General features: G+C 40.3%; 1 protein-coding gene and 1 long non-coding RNA gene across 2 annotated transcripts in view; one reads left to right on the top strand and one right to left on the bottom strand.

Moving 5' to 3' along the window:
* REV3L (REV3 like, DNA directed polymerase zeta catalytic subunit) overlaps nucleotides 1-2,307 on the bottom strand; it is a 124,280-nt gene extending 121,973 nt beyond the window's left edge. Inside the window, exon 1 of the mRNA XM_051792085.1 lies at nucleotides 2,017-2,307. Within this exon, the coding sequence (XP_051648045.1) occupies nucleotides 2,017-2,155 (139 nt within the window). The 5' untranslated portion in view covers nucleotides 2,156-2,307. The remainder of the gene's footprint in view (nucleotides 1-2,016) is intronic.
* Nucleotides 2,308-2,844: 537 nt separating this feature from the next.
* On the top strand, nucleotides 2,845-18,866 carry LOC127473089 (uncharacterized). The gene is made up of 2 exons (XR_007905268.1): nucleotides 2,845-2,980; nucleotides 18,729-18,866. It is a non-coding gene; the product is annotated as an uncharacterized LOC127473089 (long non-coding RNA).
* The last annotated feature ends 3,661 nt before the right edge of the window (nucleotides 18,867-22,527 follow it).

The raw sequence follows: 22,527 nt of genomic DNA, 5'->3' as shown, positions 1-22,527 counted from the left end.
TCCCGCAGTCAATATACACACGTTAAACCCAATGGGAAAGGGTTATCCCTACCCAGACCAAACCAAGTGGAGACAAGCATTGCACTGCCTCTGTAAGCCAAAGAATACAGACACCCTACTGTCTCGGACAGTATACTAGAAGTTGTTTTTACTAGTTCTTTTCCTCGAAGAAAATGACAATGTAGGTGTAAATGATTATACTTCATTTCACTTTGTATTTCAACTCTCAAGAAATAACCTGAGAATCACTGCCAGAGTACTTCTGACCATGTCTGCCTAGGTTCAACACCTTTGAAGAGATAGAATTACATTTGCCTCCTTGAAAAAAACCCAAACAACAGTGCAGCGATGCAAACATTACTAAAGGTACAGAACAGGAAAAAAAAGCCATTACACAAAGTTTAAAAAGGAAATAAATAGAAGATAGACAAGTCACACCGCCTTTGCAGACACTAATGAATTGTCTTCTCTAACAAGACAAATTAGAAACACCTCTATTATGCAAATTAATATTAAAGTTTATGGTTAGGGAAGCCAGGGATTTCCTACTGTATTCCTAATAGCTGGACAACTAAACTACTTCACTGTTTACTTTATGATGCCACATTCATGATATGGTATAGCCTAAACATTTTCTTAAAACAAAATAAGCCTTAATGAGTTAACCACACGCATGCAGAGAAATCCTGCTACCTGCCAACAACCTCAGGCTCTGCATTTTTTAATAATGAAATAGTTACTCGTGTCATTACATAAATATTATTACATAATATCTCCTTTGTATGCAGAATTAGAGCTACAATAACATAGGTCCCACTATTTCAATACTCTATCTATTAATCCCACTCATCCATTTAATAATTCGGAGCTGTAGTTGCATCAGAGCACAACAGCTTTAATGTCTCACATTCCTCTGTGCCTAAACAGAGAACAGAGAGGTAATTCTGAATTAAAAAAAAACAAAACAAAACAAGCCATCAAGAAATACAACAAAAAGGTCTGCTCTACTGTAATAACTGAGTGAAGGGAGACACCTCTGCTGCGCCTTTTTTATTACGTGCTTTTTGTCTTGCCTAACATTTAATGTATATACCAATACACAATTTTCAACAGGCAAGTCAAAAAATATGCAGAAATTCCTGAATTCCCAAGGTCAGCATTACACAACATTAAGTGTAAAGGGATCACAAGCAACAATGCTTAATATGCCTAATATCTCAAAGAACATGTTAGGGTTTTTTTCCCACTTAATATTTAACGTATGGGTAAACTACAATACGTATCAAATTAATTTTCTTAAGTATTAAATTTCAGAATTTTTTTCTGAAAACGTTTTTGTATTGGCCAGAAACACATTTGAGACGTGGGACGACCCATAAGGCCACGGAGAAGAGGCAGCGAAGAAGCGGCATGTGACACTCGGGAGTCCCGGGGGGCAACATGTGGCCGGCGCTCAGGACGCCCCTTCCTGCAGTGCCGCACCGGTGCCCCGGCCGTGCGCGATCCGCGCCGCCACACGAGCTCCACTTCCCAAGTGCCGCGCAAGTCCCACTTGTGGCCGCGCTCCGTGGTTCCCCCTCGCCCGCTCGCTCTCCCGCGGTAACACCTCCCGGGCAGGGCAGGAGAGCGGCGTGCGGGCCCCGGGGGCGAGGGCGGCACCGACCGCCCCGGTGTTTGCACAGCTGCTCCGCTCTCCCGGGGCAGCCCCGCACAAAGCCCCGGCGGACCCGCAGCCCCCGCCGCCACCGGGCGGGCGCGGCGCGACACCCGGGCAGGTCCCCCGCGGGGACACCCGGGGCAGGTCCCCCCTGCTCCCAGCTCCCCCCGGCAGGTGAGACGCCGCAGAGGCGGCGGGCGCGGAGGGGGGGGCGCGACCCAGCCACAAAGAGCGGGAGCCGCCGCTGCCTCCGCCGCGGGGTGGGCGGCGGCGCGACCGGCGCCGGCACGACCCGCGGCGCTGCAGCGGGGGGACGTCCCCGCCCGTCGGTGGCGGCGGCGGGGGGGGTCACCCCTTACCTGCAGGGGTGGCGCCGAAGACTCTCACGACAGGCACCCGCCTGGCCGGGGCCTCTCGGAAGCTGGACTGGCAGGGGTCCAGGCCGGGCAGCGGGCTGCCCATGTAGTAGTCGGCAGTCACGATCCGCACTGAGAACATGTTTGTTCGCCGCCGCCGAGGCACCGCCACAGCACCGAGCGAGCGAGCGAGCGCGGAGCGAGCGCGGAGCCCGCACGGCTCCCCCCGCCCGCCGCCGCCGCCGCAGCGAGCGCGCGCGCGCGCGCGCAGCCCCCCCGCGCCTGCCGCTCCTCGCCTGCCCGCCTGCCGGAGCGCGCGCACGCCCCGCGGGAGCGCGCACAGCCCCGCACGCGCCTTCTCTGTCCGTGCCTCTGCTCCCCCCACCCCCCCACCCGTCCCTTAGTGCCGCCGCTACCGCTCCGGGCGCGTGCGCGGCGGCGCGCCCCGCGCGCGCTCCTACAGCCCGTGCAGCCGCGCGCGCCTCAGGGGCAGCGCGCGCTTGTCCCCCCCGGACGCCCCGGCGGCGGCGGCGCCCCGGCCCCGGGCGGCAGCTGCTGTTGCCATGATGATGTCGTCACGGACGCAACCATTGCGGGAACTCAATGGGGGGGCGGGGTGGATGGGCCGTGTGTTGTGGCGGCTGGCGCAACGAGCGAGGGAGGTGTCACTCACTCCCCGATACAGACACACGCCCCCCCCCCTCAGCCTTTCGTGTGGGCTCGGCGGGCGGGGCGCGAGCGTGCGTGGGAGCAGGGGGGAAAATCTTTCCAATGCTACCCCCTCCCTTCCCCCCGTGGCAGAATAGGGAGGGAGGGCGGACCTCGGTAATTCGGCGATCGGCCGCGCGGGCTGGGGGCGAGGCTGCGGAATCCCGAGCCGCGGATGGCGCGTCGGGGCGGGGGAGGCAGCGCTGCCGGGACACGACGGGGTTAAGCTGGGTCGGCCGCCATTTTGGATGGCGGCGAGGTGAGTCTCCGCACGCCGCAGGGGCCAACAACACTCACACAAAAAAAATCAACCTAAAAGATGGGGGGGGAGGAGAGAAACGCGGTCACCTCCCGGGACTGCGGAGGGGTCGGGGGTGGCGGGAGTGGAACGGAGCAGCAGCGCTCCCGCGGCCGCCCGCGCCCGCTCGGGCTGTGACTGTCCCCGCGCGCGGCTCGCGGGGGGCGGGGCCGGCGCCATGGAGGGGCGGTGGCGATTGGTGGCGGGGCCGAGCGCGCGGGGGGGGGCGGGGCCGGGCCGGGCGCGCTGCGGCGGAGCGGGGGGGGGCGGGGCCGCGGCCCCCCTGCTCCTGCGGGCTGGTCGGCCCCGCGGCAGCCGCAGCCCTCGGAGTGCTCCGTGGTCTGTACTGGAGCTTGTTTTGGGTTTTGCTGCGCTCTCGTGCATGTTTTTATTTAGAGTGATAGCAAAACCCTTGAGTTTAGGTTTAAGATTCCTTTTGCAGTCTCTTTGTTTCAGGGCTGAGGATTCGGGGAAAAAAAAAATCAATCCACAGCAAATATCCAAAGAGTTGGCAGGGTGGAAGATGAGCCTGCTAAAAGGCCAAATACTCTCACGCTCCCTCAGAATGGTGCTGTTACATGTGCGTGCAGGAGTGGATAATATGAGGCAAATGTACAGATCTATAAAACCTGACACAAGTCCAATATGTAGAACACATGTTTCACATTTTGGTTACATATGTTTTGGGTTTAGATTTGAACAAAAGACAGGTCAGCCAGTTGCTACCCTTCATTTTTTCATTGTAATGAACAGGAAGCTTGCCTGTCTACTCAAGAGTAACTGGTTTCCTACTCTTTCTTTGTAAGCTGTTTATTTTCTCTAGCTCACATCTGTTTTCATCTTTAAACTCATTTTATGCTAACAGAAGAAAAATCCAACTACCAAGTCATTAAGAAATCTTGAGTCACAGAAGTCATTGGTTGAAATAGGGCTGAAATACAAAGTATTTTCATTGTATCTAAAGAATAGCTGAGTTACAACTTTAATTTTTGACAGTTGTTTGCATTTGCAAAGCTAATATTTAGAGAACCTTTGCAACTGCAAGAATACTCTTATGAATACTTAGATTTCACAAAAGCTAATAAATCACTAGAAGCTTACTGGTGAAGCTTGTTAACAAACACCATCTCCAACTATTGTTATTTGAATACATTTTGTACTGCTGCTTCACTAATACATTTCCCTAATTTTCCATAGGACTCGGTAGGGGCAATAACAGTTCTTGTGTTTCTCCATTCTGTGCTCTGTTTTCTTTCTGTTCATGTGATCATCTTGACTTCTTGAGCATTGTGTCCTCCCACCACTGTGTAATTCACTGACGCCTTAATACCTTTGAACAGTGGCACTTTTGCTCTGGTGCCTCTTCCTGCATGAGCTGAAGATACATCAGCAGTCCACTTATGTGCTAGGGGATACCAATATGCTACTGTCTGTCGTCATACACATAGGCAGCAGAACATGATGTGTATCAGCCCCTCAGCTGGGTTGATGTATAAACAAAGACATTTAAGCTACTGGTGGATTCTGGCTTCTCCTAAATGACTGCGGTGTGTGAGGTGTAGGCACAAGTTCATACCTGGTAGTCCTGCTGAAGAGAAAGCAATTGCCCACAACAGAATAACGTAGAAAGATTAACTAACTTTTTAGGAGCATAAAGCAGGATTCACTAAAGCACGTCATTCAGAGTCTTCTATTTAATTACAAAAATTTTTATGTTGTTTATTAAATCAGAGAGAACCATGCTTTGAATTAGGAAGAGCTTGTGCAAATAGAAGGCAGCAGAACTGAGATGAGAACAGTCACTACCTATCTTAGAGCCAGTTTGTTGTTCATATGAGGTATGAATTGATTTCTGAAAGTATTGAGTGTTACTCTCAGAAAAAAAATGGTGTGACTTTCCTTTTTGATGTAAATAGCTTAATCCAAGTGGTAGTTTTATAGCCATGCAGACATTTTTGTGGAACTCACATGCTTTCTGAGCTGTGCTTTTTCAGTTTCCCTTCATTTCTTACAGCTCACTTCTGCTTTCATAGTCATCTTGCAGTCAAGTCAATAAATTCGTCTGCAGGGTCACACCATGGTAAGACTGTATTTTCAGAAAAGGTTTGAGTCAGCACTGTCACGGGAGGTCCCCTGCCTTCCTCCTCATGTCAGTGCAAGCATTTGAATAGCTGCACAAGAGACTTGATTTGGAAACTGAGCCAGGTAAAAGTGATCCCACTAAAAACTGTGAGTTAATTTTAACTTAGATCAAGTCCTCCTCAGTCTGCCTCATTATGTTTGGGTGTGGAAGCCTGTGCTTGCACGGAGAAGGAGGCAGTGCAGGGGCTGAGTTGGATCAGCAGGAATAAAAAGAGAACACTTCTTCCAGAAGTCTTGGCTTGTGGTAGCTGAAGTTGCTGAAGTCTGCAAATCAGTTTAACCCTTACGGTAGATGAGACACACAAAGCCTGTTTCTGTATTTCCTGCATATCAACTTGTGTGTCAGTGTTTGTCTTTAGCAGTTGTTTTACGTGTTGCTCATGCACATGTGCATATAGATGTATGATATGTAAATTTTCTTGTAGTTTACACTCTTATTACCTGAAAATACTGCCATTCTACAATATCAATAATTGCAAAAGGAAACATCCCGGTTAGAGAGCACTACCACCCATTTTCCCTGGTAACTCCAAACACTGTATGTTCTCTCTCTGAGGTTTCATCCAGTTTTCTGTTATAAAGCAAGTCACCCCCTTTCTCTGTTCATCCAGTTGCTAAGCAGCAGCTTTTCTCCCCATTAGCCAGCCATGTATTTGCATGAAAATAATCAAGCTTGAATATATAACTGGTTTTAATCATGCACAGCTAAACAGCTGTACAATCAAAATTTGCGTATTAATAGTATTAGTTATAACCATAACTGATGACTGTCTTTTAAGTTAGAATTTCTCTATAGAGTAAAATCAATATAGGTTTGCCTTTTTTTAAACAAAAGGCACGACCATTTCTGTTTTTCCTTAATGCTTACTGTGTAGCTACTTAAAAAAATTGGTCACAAAATGGTATCACAGTTCACAGAAAAATTATAAATGCAAATATGAGCAGACACAGAATCATCTAGTGACTAAAGATGATGGGGGCCAAGGGAAGAGCCACATTTTTCAAATATCTAATTACAGTAGCAGAGTGCAACAGAATTTGGTGATAAAAGTTTAGACTATGAGACAAAGGTAAAATTTCTAAAAGTACATCTTACTTTCAAAAGCAACTAAAGAATCTGTGTTTCAGTTCTTATTGATTTCAAGGATGTTCAGTATTTCTGAAATCTATGATCTGAAATCTTGGAGTGCTCTCTCAGTATGAGGGTGCCCTGGATTTATCCAAACTATATTTCAGAATGAGGGCTGAGGGTGACACATATTTTCAGGTGTTGATTTTTCAGATGACAGAAACACGATGTTTTTCTGTGCCCAGGGAGAAAACCTGGGCACACAGACCAGGAGTAATATATGAACCATCCAGTTGGTATCCTAACCTAAACAGTCAGATTGTCTTCATTACACAGGAAGTTTATTTCCCAATATGCCCACAGACTAAGTGAATGAAAAAAGTCTAAATCTTCAGACTGAAATATTTGGTACTATGCTGTGTAGTTGTGGACTGCCAAACCTGTATGTACTTTGCCACGTATGACAATCCATAGTCTCATGTTAGATGTTCCTCAGATGTGACTCAGTGCAAGAAGTCATCCTCTTAGTCCGCAAAAGTGCTTAAGGTCCTAATTAATGAGGTTTATTTATTTATTTTCATTCTCAATTAATAGATATAGGCTAGGCAATAGGTTCTGAAGTGTAGTGCATTCAGGTTCTGTCAGAACCAGGGCAGTCACACGTTTAATCAACAGCGTTACACCAACAGTGTCTTGTCACTAGAAACGTGATGGCAAAACTAACCTAATTCTCAATTATGAAAATATAAGAAGTATCAAAGCAGTCTTTTGGCTGAGACTTAATAAACCTATCAGAGCAAGAATGGTGTCATGATTGGAAAAAAACAAATGTCTTTGAAGGAGAGCCCATGGAAGTGTTATGTGCATTGTGTGGGACATATGAAACAAATTGTAACATAGGGTGTGCAGAGGCATAGAAGTAAAAAAAAGAAATATATCTTTGGTGTAGTAACATTAGATTTGTTCGGATAACTGTGTAATTTTTTTAATAAAATAATTTATTGACAAAGGAAATTTAAGTCAATTTCACAGAATCACTGAACCATCATGGTTGGAAGAGACCTTCAAGATCAGCTAGTCCAACCATCATCCTAGCACTACCACAGTCAAATTTAATCTTTACTTCATAAAATGATTCAATATAGTACCCTATGAGAAATGAAGGAGGATGCATAACATAAGAAAATTGCTGATGGGAAATTATGGTGGATTGTGTTGAAAGAAGGACTATAAAACTGGAAGTTGGCTACAGGTAGAGTCTGCTCATTTAATGTCCTTAGTGCAATGCTAGTTAGCATATAAATAAAAGTTACTAGTAACCTTAAGCTTGAAGCAGAACAGCATTTTATACAAGATCCATAACTTTGGAGTTAAGGAAGAATAAGTAAGCCTAAGAACAGTGTCGATGTAGAATGATGAGATATAAAGTGGACATTAACTTGCCATGAAAGAAGGTTTCTAGCCAATAGAGGAATTAATTTATTCTCAGTGAAAATAGCAGGGCAGAGCATTCAGCAAGTTTTAATATGGAGATTGATGAGATTATGAAAAGGATTTTGTGATGTTTGCTGGTAATCACATCTGACTGCACCTGATTATTAAATCTTCTAGCAGGATTGCATGTAGATCCCTGAACATTTCAATAGTGGGTTCCTCTAATCAATGCAGACAATTTAGCCATTAGGATAAATGAGTTTTCATCATCATGGTACAAACCACATTGTATACCATAGATATTGCACAGGTTTCGGTTTCAGAAAATCTTGACTGTAGTGCAAAATGCAACCCTTTTACAACATGCATTGTGGCCTCATGTATGTTCATATCTGTAAATGTATACAGATTCACATACATAATGTTTATATGAAAATGCAAATCACCTTTGAACATTTTTGTTTCCTGGGTTGTATTTGCATTTAGCAACTTATATTTCAAACAGAAGCTTTGATTGAAAGTTACTCAATTTTTGGTGTTTTTTTGTTGTTTGGTTTTTTTTTTTTTAAATAATGATTTTTTTCCCAACATTTTCAGGTCTTGCTGTTGCCTTGTATAAGAAAAACTTGTCACTGAATGTATATACAGGAAAATGCATAAGTATTCAAGAAAATTGGATAAACTGAAATGTAAAAATTAATAAATAATTAAATGTATAACATTGTAGAACTATGCCATTTTTAAAAAAAATTGAGAAAGTGTATTTAACTGAGAAGCAACATATGTAACCTGTAAGAAAATGGACAGTAAGCACTTAATTGTAAAGATGAGATTCCAGATCTGCTCTTTGCTGACAGAATTCTACATGTCAAGAAGGGATTGAGGTTCCCTTCCATGCTTGGAAAATTACCTACTATCAAGAGTAAAATATTTATATAAGGAATTCAGTTTAGTGTAAGAACACACACATTGTTAGGGAACAGTTGACAGTATAATAATGAGTGATGTTTAGGGATTGTATGTATGAAAATGAGAATTCCGTAGATGAAATTTGATGAGAATGAATTAAGTCTTAGATAATTGAGTAGTGCTAAAGTAGTTTTTTTGAGTGCCATTGCTGAATCAGCATAATTTAAAAGCCTGCTGTCTAGTGCTTTAGACTAATGACTATAGAAGTTGGGTATGGACTTAACAGAAGAAACAGTGTGTAATGACATATAATAACATTTCAACATTAATACTGTTTGTGGGATTGGTATGTTCAACGGTGTTACTGGCAAGTAGTGGAGTATACAAGGAAAAGAGACTGAGCATTTGAATAGCTTTTTTAAAAAAATTAAAGTAATTGGTTTATTTTAACAAGAAAACTGCCAGTCCCTACCAAACTCTGAAATGTCTACTCTATACAGTGCAGCTCAGGTACATGGTTTTAAGAATTGTTTTTCAACAGGCAAGTAAAACATAATTTTTCATATTCTAGTTCTGATAAATAGCCAAAGCATTTAGTTGAAACTCTCCATTGGGAAATATGTCTGGTGTGAAGAGAGTTAGTCCGAATGGTTCAAATAATAAGTAATTAGAAAGATGTCATAATGGAAAATTTTCAAGTACTATAACTGCCAAAAGCCCTATCAGTCTTCTATAACTTATGTAGCAAAATATACATGAGTATGTGGTTACTGTTTGAATTTTTGTTGTTTTAAAATGGGAAATGTGTTTCTGTGAATGAATCACGGAAATGGGGCTGGATGGTAAGTAGTGAAAGCCATTTAATTTTAGATGCTATGTTTTTTTCTGCCATGTAGTCCGACTTATGGGAGGCATTCCTCATTCATGCATCAGACAAAGTGAAAGAAGCCTCAGTGCAATATGTAGATCACAAACAGCCATCTGTTATCCAAAAGGAAAGAAGAGTGTTGCTATAAGAGTAAACTTAAAATGTTTTAAGATTAGCTTAGAGATGGCAGAGCTCCATTAAATATTTTGTCCATCTCTGTTGGTATTGGTCCCTGTCATATATGAATGTATACATTATACTGCAGTTTCAGATACCTGCTATATTTTTTTCTATTAGGACAATTACCTCTAGTTTAGAACTCACTATAGGCTTTCTCTATTGTCTAAATTAGGTTACTAGTTATGTGTGTGTATATATATATATATATATAACCTTTTATCATCTCAGATAATTATTTTTCCTTCTTGATGTTTGTTCCTTTGCAATAATTTTCCAGATCAACCTGACTTAAAAAAAAATTTTGAACTTCTTATTTGCTTAGCTTAAGCAAGTAAGTTAACACTTGTTTAGGTTTGTAGCATTTGCTTTTTATTCTTTCCAGCTCCCAAAGAATTTCTGCTATTTTTATGTGAATTCCATCAAATTTGCATAGATATTTCTTGTGATATGCCTACAACTCATTGGTGAATTCCAGACATGGTTGTAAGGAGCGTGTATGAAGAATTTATGTTTTATGTCCAGGCATCCATATGACCTCCATTCGTAGGACAGAATTAATTACTTGGGAGTATTAATGTTTGGTCCACCAAGAAGCTTGAAGGAAGAGAAACTGTTACCTTCCTGCTCCAGGATACAGTGCTTACATATGCAAGTAGAATCTAAATTAGTCTCTTTGTTGGTACTCTGTTACAAATCTATTTGTAGTTTCTGCTTGCTTGTTATCCTTAGATCCTTTACAAATATGATGCCTTTGGGGTATTTCCGTCCTACTGAATATATTCCAGAATCTGTTCCAGAATATTTCTTAGACTTTTCTATTGCAGTAACTTGCTTTCTCTTGTGGTCAGTTTGATTTTACTGTTTTCTGACTGCATTTTAGCCTCACTAATTTACTTTGAGGTATCTCAGTGCTCTCAAAGATGTCCACATTGTAGCCTCTCGGGAATTAATGAAGCTGTCAAATAAAACAAGGCCTCACAACAGTTCCTGTGGCACCACATGAATAGATAGATTGCTACTTGTCCTCTATCCTGGGATTTTTTTATTTTCTGTCAGTTTTCACAGTTTCATCCTGAGCCCTGCATTATTCACTGTTTTTCTTAAGCTTCAGAATTTTTACCCAGTCCTTGTGTCGTTGGACCTCCTGTTCTGCATTGTAATCTATCCCGTACATTTGGAGTGGTTTTTGAGGTTTCGTGAGAGAACCATATGCTTTCCAAAAATCGAGTTATGTAATATCTAAAAGTTTCCTTTGGATTGTGTATTTTGTTTTGACTTTTGGGGAAAGTGGTGGTGTTCATTTTATTGTAAGCTAAGTATTGTCTAGTATTCTTTTGTCCTTTAAGGCTCACATTTTCATGCTTGCTTGGACTGAAATTAAGTTCAATGTAATTTCAGGGGTAGTGCTCTTATCTAGATGTTTAAACAACTAATTTTATGGCTACTGAAACCTGGTTTCAAAAATGTTCACTTATTGAGCACTTTCTGATAATGTTCTTTTTTCCCAGTGCTCACATTGAAGGGATGATGTTATTATGTTGTTGTTGTTGTTATTATTATTATTATTATTTTGAGACTATGTTATTACTATTATAATCTACCAATTCTTGTAGTATCTGCTAAAATATGACACTGAAAATGTGGACCCCATCAGCACACAGATCTACCTCAACAATTTTGGAGTCTTGCAAACAAAATTAATTTTCATACCAATATATTGATCATTTTATGTCTCAAAGCATGAGATAGCTACCACTGGAGATGCAAACTTGGGAAGAAAACAAATTCATAGATTAGCATTAGATCTGCTAATCTAATGTGATGTGTTAACTGAAGTTAGGGAAGATTGGAAGGTAAGGTACCATGATTCTGTTTCCAGTTTTTTCAGAGGAAAATCCTCTGTGCTGCTTATGGACACCTGGTCAAGTACAGAAATTGGGTATGTTCTCTCTGGAAGCTGTGCAGTTGAGCAACTGAGACTGGATTCTGTTATAATATGATGCGAGTTTCCTCCTGTGTCTTCAGTAATCTTGCATCTGCTTTACTTAGAAAATCAGTGATGCTTGTTTTCGTTCAAAAGCAGAAACTTGGTGACTTGGCAGTGAAATGAAACAACGCTGTCCTCAAAATCTGTGATTAAGTACTATACCATATTCCAGCCTCCTCACCCATGGCACCTCCACCTTCCTTTTCCTGTGCTACTCTTTAAGCTATTTTGTGGAGACAGTATTTTGTGCTGTTTTTCTGAGGACAAGACTGAGGCTTTTGCCCTATTTAATTTTTAAACTGTAATAATTAAGTAGTGTGTTCGCATTAGGATGATGCTTTTTAAAAAAAAAGTAATTGTCATGTGAAAGTACTAATGCAAAGGGAAAAATAAGAAATGATTATGCTGTAAAAATAACTTTGAAAGAGTCTCACATTGTTCAGAGAAGGAAGAGAACCTTCCAAGAAGGGATCACATTCTCACAGTCAGCTTTAAACACATTCTTTATCTTTAAAAGGAAACAGAAGATAGTCAGTAAATCAAATGTAGTTGTGGCCTTGTCTGCAATACTGTAGCATTCTGAAATGAAGTGTTAGGACTGGGCATTTGAAACAAGAATTGTCAGTGCCACAGTCTCTTGTGCTTTGAGAAAAGTGGGTTTGTCTTTCATTAAATAATACCTTTTCTGCACCCCCTGATTTTTTTCTTGATTGTTGTCTAAAGATAGCAGTTATGGTGGCTATTCTGGGTAAATCTTTAGGTACACATTAAAAATGAGACTGCATTTTTGTGCTGTAATGAATAAGCTTTCAAAAGCATTGTAAGATTTTCTAATATGTGTTCGTTTGAAGAGGAAATTGGATTTCTTATGAAGAATCTCCCCCTTTTCTTAGTTGCTATTGGAGAAAAAAAATATATGTTTTAAGACCATGTTTTAGCTGCAACCTGTTTTGTAATCAAACTTTCAATACCAGTAATCTGAGTTTCTCTCTCTTGTACCAGCACAAGATTACTAGTCAGTTCCCTAATTTCTTCTTTTTCTGACTGGCACAGAATTGCTTTTTGCCTGGAGTAGTTCAGAAATTACTTTTTTTAAACAAAGGAAATCAGCAGCATCCATGTTTTTCAAGCTTATTTTGAGTAGCTCTTATCTTTTATCACACTTTGAAAGTATTAGCATTTTTTAAATTAAATAGTTCTGTTTAGAAGTAAATTTCACTCAGATAAAGTGAAAATACAGAAGTAGTTGCCAAAGGAATGAAGTGCATTACCTGAAAACATATATTTTATTTCTCATGTTCTGACAGAAAAGGAGATGAATGAGCATGTTAGAGACACAACTTTTCAGTAAATATTGTATTGTTGTTAGCATAATTTATTTCTGTGTCCCTAAGAAACTCAAAACTTTTTAAGCTTATTTTAATTTAATAATTTATAAAATGATAACACTGCTACTTCAAAGGTTTAAAAATTCCAAGTTATTTGGTATGAACGACGGTAGAATTCGTAATTTCCTCCTTGGTTCCTTTGTAATCTTCCCTACCTTATATTGCATTTATACTGAGAAATAAAAAATGGCTATAGAGACCACTGCGTCCCCCTGCTTCCAGATGCTGTCCCTGAGCAGCATGGGAGTGCTGCTTCAGGTGGCAGTTGTTGTTTTGGTCCCAAGCTGCCCCACAACACACTGGCAGCTTAATGGCCAGGGTGATGAGCAACCTGGTGTTCAGGTTTGTTCCTTGGTACCATTTTACTAAATGGTATAGGCAGAGCAGCGGTGTCTCAGATGAGGTTTTTAAAATGTGCCAATTTGCCAAATTCAGAACAAGACTTTAGGGGTATTCAGTTCCACTGATTTCTTTCTTTTCCCAGTGCTTCAAATAGAACCACAGAATGGTTTGGAAGGGACCTATAGCATCATCTAGTTTGAAGCCCCCTGCCATGGACAGGGACACCTTCCTCTAGATCAAGTTGCTCACAACCACGTCCAGCCTGGCCTTGAAACACATTACTTACTTTTCATAACTTTCAAATAAATGAGTAATAAGGGCCCCTGCTTAAGAGTCCTTAGTCCTGCACTCTGTACCATGTATGCAAGCTGTATAAGGCCTAGGAAGTTAAAGGTTCCTTACTCTTTTTGGCCTCTAAGTTTTCCAATCCTCAGCACTGCTTGGCAGAATTCTGAACTGAAGGTAAGAGATGCTTTACATGCAACCACCTGCTGATGGGGGCACTCTCCTAGGAATGTGCCAGGTCTGTGAGACAGGAGAGGCTGGTTTGGTGTCCTTCAAGCAAAGGAAAACCTAGAATCCGATTTACTGTTGCCTGATTCAGCTACTGTTTAATAATGCAGTGTCCTAACTACTCTGCAGCTACATGAAAGTATGCAACAAAAGTATGTGTCCCAAAGGAGGGGGAGATGTCCTTAACCCCTGCCAAGACTTAGTTCTAGAAAAGCTCTTAGGCAGCAGGTGCAAATTTGTGCCTGACCTAAATTTTGCCAAGGAAAGAGACAGACTGAACAGCAGTAAATGTCCTTCCATAACCTGCTGTCTGGGCTGTCATAAATATGTCTCTGGTTCAAGCTCTTAAGAAGGCAGGAGTTGTGGTACATTTCTGTTGCCAGATACTGCTGTTGAGGGAGTAAACTCTCTAGTTCATACATTCACCCATCTTTTTCAATCAGGTGGTGTGATACGCAGTGAGAATAGCCGTGTTCTGTGCACTGTTCATGTGGGGCATAAATGGCTACACGAAGGACAAAGTTCTGAAGAATTAGGTCAGTAGGTTTTATATCTAATTAGGCCTCTAATCCTACAAACCACTTACAGTTTTGCATTATTATATGTTCATTGTGTCTTAAATGGAACTACTCATTTGAGTGAAGTTATGGGTGTAATTGCATGCAGGATTATATCTGAGCAATCACATTTTAGCTTATTATTTGTCCTGTAGCATTGTTGCAAATCAGATATATCTGATGTTATCCCTTGCCCAGTCAGGGTAACGAGGTGAAGGGGTATCTGAAACTGAATGTGTTTCTGTGTAATGGCTTGCACTCCATTATCATGCCTGTCCAAACCTGGCACTTATAGAAAGGCACGTCAGAGAGAGCATTTTAACTTTTAAGAGAGACATAAGGCATAGATTTTCAATGCGGAAGGTCACGAGGCTGCAGTTTCACTGGGTAATGTGCTGCATTTGCATAGACGGATATTCAGACAGTTAATGGTAGTGCAGAATGCTTTAATGATTTTCATTTGCATCAAGCTGTTCTCACCTCTTAGGAACATAATGGATAAATAAAAGAGGCCTTTTGTTTGCTCTTCATGAAAGTTACCAGTGATTAAGTGGTGCTGAGGGAACAGACTCGTGCTCTCATTTGAAAAAAAACCCAACACCAACAACAAAACTGCCCATCAAAGCTGACTTCAAAGTGACCTACTTCATTTTGATTTCAAATGGCACTTGAGTAATTTATTTTAATGTTATGCAGATTTCCTAATTCAAAACACAGAATTGGTCACTCTTAACTGAAAATACAAAAACACTTATTACATCAGACATGAAATACTAATAATTTGTTCGGATACTCTTTATAGTATTGAATTACAAACAAAGCTATATACACTTAGAACAGCTTTTCTTCCAAATGGATTCAGCAGTCACTTTTTTTATTAAAAATTATGTCCAGAATAGTTGTAGGTAATTTGATACTTTTTGCACTATGCTATGGTGTTTCATAAGAAAATTCATGCCAGAGGCTTGCTAGAGAAAATCTTGTCATGATTCCATGCTAGATTCTCCCTGTGGAAGACTTTTCCAAGCCTCCTGGAATATGGTACAGGCTCATAAAGGTATACAGACTTCCACACTATGTCTTGGACCCTTGCAGTTCAGTATCAGCTTCCTGGACTTCTCTTTCATGTGTCAGCTCAAAAACCCCTTCTTGAAAAGGGCTCAAAAGAAGTTATCTTAGTCTCTGGCTTTGTTACATTTTTAGGCATTTTCTGAATGATTTCATGTGCAGTTCAGCCTCTTTCAGTGTAATCCTAAAAAAAAAAATAGATCTGGGTGGCTTTTTGAGAATAAAACTCTGTTCCTAAATACCTTTCTGTCAGAATGGTCATGTGTAAATTTTTGTTCCTAATTTGTAGGCACACACGTCACGATTTCATTGCCTCGATTTACACATTGACACCTTGGTGCCAGTATTTTTGTATTATATTTTTCTAAATGTGTTTCAATTTTATGTGTCACACTGAGAAGCACAGCCAATACAGTCCATATTTCAAATACCCAAATTTCAGTAGTCTCCCCTTCGGGCACAAGAGTGCAATGTTTCTGAGAACTGCTAGGATGAACAAGCTTTCAAATACTTGGGTCTTTTGTTTTCAGTTAATGACTTCCAGTTCTTTCAGTTTCTAACCTCCTGCCTTCCAGATAGTGATCTTTAGCACTTCTTGTGGCTTTCAACTTCTCTCTCTCAAGCCTGTCATTTAAATCAAGATACAGAACTTGACTTCATGTATTTGAAATATTCTCCATTTTCACAGAATCAGTAGGATATTTGGGGAACACAGAATATGCAAATGCAGACCTGCTGAATACATAATTTTTATGGCCCTTCTGTTTTGTATTGGCTTTGTTATTTGTCCAGTGTTTGACTGGGGGCTAATTAAATTACTGAATTTACAATGAGAATATATTAGTCCATCCTTCTCTTCACTGATTTTCATTCTTTACCCCTCCAGTTAATTTTCTTTAAATCTGCCTTTGTGTTCCCAGTGTGGCATGAAAGGACTAGTCAACAGCCTGAATACAAGGGCAGTTGAGGGTAATTTCCGTCTGCAATCAATCTCCCCAGTACAGGAGGAGTGCTGGATATCCTTACATGTACAATAAAGACGGGAGAATTCAGTGACCACTGCCTGACCAGCATAACAATTCCTTAGCAATCTGTGGCAGGTTGGGACAGCAAGGATTTAGGATTACATCTAAGAAGAGGTCTGTGCATACAAGGATATAACTATCTCGAGTTAGGAATAAAAGACCTGTTTGTACGTATGTGTAATTTCACTGTATGGTAAGATGCAAAGTATCCTCACACGTGGAAACAAGATCCATTACTGACATTGTATTTCAGTACATGTAGATAAAAATGTATTTTACATGTAGTATCAGTGTAGATTTTTTATATTTTGTATGGTTACAGCCTCACAGTGGCCTTGATCATCTTAATCTTGGTTTTTAGTCATGCGCTTACTTGCAAAACATGGAAATATAACTTACTAAGTATCTTTGATTAAGGAGATATTCCAGAAACGAATCCTAGAAGTGAAGGTGAAGCATTGTAGCTGATTGCGACAGAATTACAGAAACTCCTTGCTGTACTGGGAAAACTTTGTTCAAAACCAAGAATGTTCTTATGGTTTTAATTGAGTGGCAGAAAATTACTTCTGTGTGGTCATCCCTGCTAAGAGATTCTTTTAAACCAACATTTTCCATTTTTCCTTGTTTAATTCTTTTTTGGCTAGTAGTTGCCTCCATGAATTGGATTTATAAATTATGAATCTGAGGAGGATAAAATGTTTTCTGGAGAATTTGATCCAGATGTATATTACTTTTTCAATAAAAATCTTTTTAGCATTTAGGGTGAAGAAGGTTTTTTGGGGATTTGGGGGTTTGGTTTTGGTTGTTTGGTGGGTTTTCTTTTTTTTCGGTGTGTTTTGTTTTGGTTTTTTTTTTTTTAAATATCTCAGTTAACTTAGAAGCAGCCAAATTCTTGCTGTGTAAAACTACAGGAAAGTCTATAGTGTTTCAGCAGGGATTCATGTGGCCCTTGGGTTTTTGGACTGTATCATGTTCCAAGCTCCTAAAATAAGACTGTTTGGAAAGCTACCGGCATCCCATCTCTTTGTCTGGAAAAGTTATAAAATGGAACAGGCAGGCTTTTCACTGAGCTGCTGAGAATGCAGTTCTGGCTATGCAATCAGGACTAAATAAGGAGCAAGATCTGCACTAAAAATAGAAACGGAGGCTGATCCAACTGCAGCGTGAGTTATAATCCTCACACAGCAAAGGGCTGGTAGGTTCAGCTGAGGACACTCAGTTCCAGAGAATCAAACAAACTTTACCCTGCTCCTAAAAATCTGTCATACTCTAGCTGCTCTAACCAGATTTTTACTAGTCAGCAGAACTATTAATCATGCCTGCAAATTATTTAACATGTTTTTTCAGATGTAGATTTTTTTATTATTATTTTATTAGAGAGAGGATTATATTTGCCACATAGTAAGAGGGAAATGTGGCTTGGGTTTATGTAACTGTGTTTGAAGAACATGGAAGAAAATGACACAGAGAGATATACTGCACTTTTCTCTCAGCTGGATGAATACATTCTTATCACTGCTTTGTGTGTTAAGCTGATGTGTCCACTGACATGATGTGACTCCAGTTGGGCAGGATGAGCTGATTTGAGTATCTGGGCAGGCCTGGGCTCTTCTCACAGACTGTGCAGTTCACAGCATGTGCTTTGAAGGAAGTTACTCTGCTTGTTTCAAGAACAAAGTACAGAACTGTGTAGGTCATTCCTGCACCCTCCCCTCCTCTTTGTTGGTAAAATAGTTCAGAACAAATTTACCTTTTTTGTGTATTTCTTTTCGACTAACACATACCTCATAAACTTAAGCCAAAACTTTCCCAGGGAGTTCAAATATATCCTTTGATACAGACTAGATTGCTATTGCTTTTTTATTGTTAGAAACATTTGGCTATTAAATATTTGGATTACATGAGCACAGCCAGCTACAGCTATATTCCACTTGCTTTCTTTGCCTGTTCCTGTATCTCCCCAGGCAGTGATACACATGAGCAATCTTTCTGTTACTTAGTATTAAAAGGCAGAGATTCTGTAACGGACTTTGATAATTCATCATAGAATTTCAATTTCTCTAAATATGATTACATACAAAAATTTTAAAAAATAGTAGATGCCAAATCAGTCATCTACTAACTAAATGTTTAAAAATATTTTAATGAAAATTTAGTTTTCAGTGAGTTGCAGAATTTGTTACTGAAAATGCACACTGTTTGTCTATCTCTTGCCTGTTAATCACAGGAGTTGCTCAGTCAAATTGGAAGACAGTCGGTGGAGGAGAAACATCTGGGTTGTTGAATGCATGGGAAATCTTACATAGCAGTGGGAGTACGTGGAAGAAGACCAAAAGACAGAGATCATCAAATGTGCACAGGCCAATAACAAGGCAAATAAAATAGACAGTGTCAGTGAGTCACAAATCAATTGGCTTGGTTGCATTTTCCTTCCTCGGCTCCTTCCGCACCGTAATACGAACTACAATATTCCCTGTTTCCAGACTCCTATCCCAGCACCGCTGTCTCCTCTCTTCCATGTCCCATACTGAGTGCAAAGCTTAGCAGAAGCTGTGAGCAGCTGCCTCACAGAAAGGCAAGCTGATCAACACCATCTTGTTGCTGGGGAGGCAACAACCTCATTCTCCAGCTGAGTTCAGAGGCCTTTTTCTTGTTTTGTTGTTATATTCTCATTATTTATGCTTGTATTTGAAGATCTATATTTTCTGGTGGAAAAAAGATGGAGTGTGTGCAGCCCAAGAAGCATAAAGAAGGGAAGTTGGTTGATAATTGCTGTGAGTGCTTTACGGTTTTGGTCACATTCAGAACTTACACAGATTAATTGTCTAATTTTTCGATGTAAGCTAAGTCTATAAGACTGTGTAGGGTTTTGCATTAGTTTAACACACTAGTTTTTGTGTACCATTAGCTATTTGAAAGAAATAATTTGGTGTAATAAAAGCAACATAAGCCTGCAGTGCAGGTGCAGTAATTTTAGTGAATTTATTAAAAGTAAATTTATTAAATACTTCTATCAGCTTAATGATTAAACTTAAAAAATGACACCCAATCCAACAAAGAGTTGTTAAAATTATATATGGAAAGACAAAAATCCTTTTAATAGCATATTTTAGGTAACTGAAGGTTGCACAAAGAGGAAGTGGCATTACTTGAGCTCAAAGGTTCAGCCCAGCTACAGTCTTACATGAACGCCATATCAATTTACAATGAGTCTAATTCTAGATTAGAAAACAGTGGTGGTGAACTATGCAGTATAACTGAAATATTAAGGGATAACTCCAAAACTAAATATAAACAGGTATGAAATTCTACCTTAGCTCCCCCTTCACTATTAATTCTGAATGTAATAAAAACATGGAATACTTTTGTGGGTCCTTACACGTGCAGAATGAATGAATTCAATTAAGAATTTTTTCTTAAAGAGGGTGTTTGTTTTTTTTGGAGCCCTTTCGAAGTAGAAGGGGAGGTCACAGCTGTTCTTTTCATTCACATGTAGTCTAGTAAAACAAACAACATATGCATAGGGCACAAGAGTTTAGCACTCAGAACATAGGGATTTATATATGATTTTGAAAACTGTAAATAACAAATTACGCTTAACCTTTATCCTACTGCCCCTCAACCTGGTTTGTTAGTACAGATCTGTGTTGGAATTGAGGTTTTCATATGTTACATTGTTCAGAAAAATAAAAATTCTCTCACAAAATGCAAGATAGCAGGGTCTACATTTACATTCTCAGCCTTAATTCCAATTGTCATAAGTCTTATAGATTTACATAATTACTGCATTTGCATAATCACTTAAGACCTTGATCTGTGCTCCAATGAAAACAGACCTGAAACCTTTTTGAAAATCACACTTAACCACATGTTGTACTGTGAGGATATAAGATTGACCTCAGATATGGGCATATTTCCATTCCCTTAAAGCATGTAGGGTACCTGAGTGAGTTTGGTGGGTTAATACAGTAGCATCTTAATGGTCACAAGCAGTCTGAGGGTGGTCCTTGCTGCCATAATGTATCTGGAATGGATAAGGCTTGGAGAGGAGGATTATACCATGCTTACTTCTGGTCCAAAGGACTTTTGATTCCCTTGCAGTGTAGACACAACTATGGTGGTCTCATTTACTCCCAGAGGTGGCGCTTTCAAATAGTGAGGATTAAAAAAACAAACCTCAAGTGCGTCACTCAGTTTCTTACAAGTCAAGTGGGAAGAAAAGCTGAATATTTCACAAATACAAATCAATTCATTCCTCTGTTTTTTTTAATTTTTCCTGTTGGAGACAGTGAACTACAGAAACCCATCAATTTGCACATGATCACAAGGAAATTTGCTTTTGAATCAGGCAGTGAATTTCCCTTTGACTTCCGCAAACCACAGAACCTTACCTCTCATTTTACTCTAAAAATTCTGTCAATTCAGGAGAATTGTGCTTGCTAGACTGAAACATTAGAAAGCAGGCAGGTATTTCAGTGCAGAATAGGTCGTTGCTATTGTGTTATATGATAGTATAAATGAATTTCTTGAAGGAAATGAGTAACTCATAGGATATAGGTTAGTTCTTGACACATCACAAGTCATGACAGAAAGTTGTCATCTGATAGTTTTTGGGTGGCCTCTTTACAGTTAAGACAGACCTTTAAACCAGTTTCCAGTGGACAAATATCTAAAGCAGAAAAGTCATCATGATTGTTAGCAATCTTCTTATATGGCTTCATGTCAATAGTGTGAGAATGTGGCATTACTCTCTGTGCCAGGAAGAAATGAAATTATGGCACTTGCATAAAATCTTTTTCTGTGTTCTGTTTAGTCTGCGGAATATCTGTTTAAAAGATTTCAGCAGAGACATCTCTTCAAAACACAGACAGGAAATCAAAAACTGTTGAAAGCATCTTCTCAAAATAGAATTGTCCTGAATGGACATCTTCACAGCACAAGTGAAGATAAGACAATTATTTCCTTGTTCCAGGGACAGCTGTTTCCTTTTATTCTTTCCTGTCAGTCCTTCTAATTCCCAGATTACTTGGCAAAATCAAGTAAGACTCAGCAAAAGTAACCTTTTTAATCACTACTTGCGGAAAGAGTCCTGTTTTCCAGATATCCTGAATAGATTGACTGCAGAACTGATGGACTTCCAGCATTTGGAACCACCAAACAAAGGATTGGTTTGGTATCTGGACTTAAAGTGGTTCCCTCTCAGCCAGCATTCTGGATGGCTTTTAAGAACAGGAAGTGCCACTTTTCACTCAGTCTTGCAGAATGGTAAGAAGACGTCACTGAGGTAAATCTAATTGGCAAAGAAAAAGAGATTTTCCTCCTAGACCCATGAAGTATCTTGAGTACATTTAAGGAATTGCTATGTGACACTTTAAACTATCTTCTGGCTTTGGAGCAGTGGTCAGTCCTGAAAAGCTGAAAGAAGTTGAACCTGCAGCAATCTATATCCATTGACTTCACCCACCTCACTGGATTCTTCCAGTGTCTTGAAGTGTCCAGCCAAGGTAAATATACTAGTTCTCCCACCTCAGATTGGAACCTGTGTCTGGACCCATCAGCTCCCAGAAGTCCCTATCCTTGACAAAAATTTTATGCCTTTGATGACTTTTGTCAGGTAGGATAATCTTCTGAAGGCCATTGCTCTAGTGACAAGAGAGATGGAAAAGTACAGCTGATCCCTCCCCTCTGAATGGATACAGAACACTTAATGGAATCCTTCAGTTTCTGCTGATGGTGGTTACGGAGCTCCATCTAAACTAGAAAATTCGTCTTTTTGTATTCTGTTATCAAACCACATGGTATTGGAAACAGTCATCTCTCCACACTTGAGATGTAACAGCTGCCCTGTTAACGACAAAAAGTGAAGTATTTTAAGATATTCACTTGACTTTTCCAACCTAATTATATTGCAGACTGCAAGTCTGTTTTAAGATTGTTATGGCAATTCCAGGTAAACCGTTAGATCATACTCTGTCAGAGCAGCATCTGTGCTGACAATTTCAGCAAGAAAATTATTTATCTTAGAC

This window comes from Manacus candei, unplaced genomic scaffold, assembly GCF_025592945.1.
Source record: "Manacus candei isolate 608988 ecotype Guabito, Panama unplaced genomic scaffold, ASM2559294v1 h1tg000034l, whole genome shotgun sequence".
Lineage (NCBI taxonomy): Eukaryota > Metazoa > Chordata > Aves > Passeriformes > Pipridae > Manacus > Manacus candei.
This window is presented reverse-complemented; position numbering and strand designations above follow the sequence as displayed.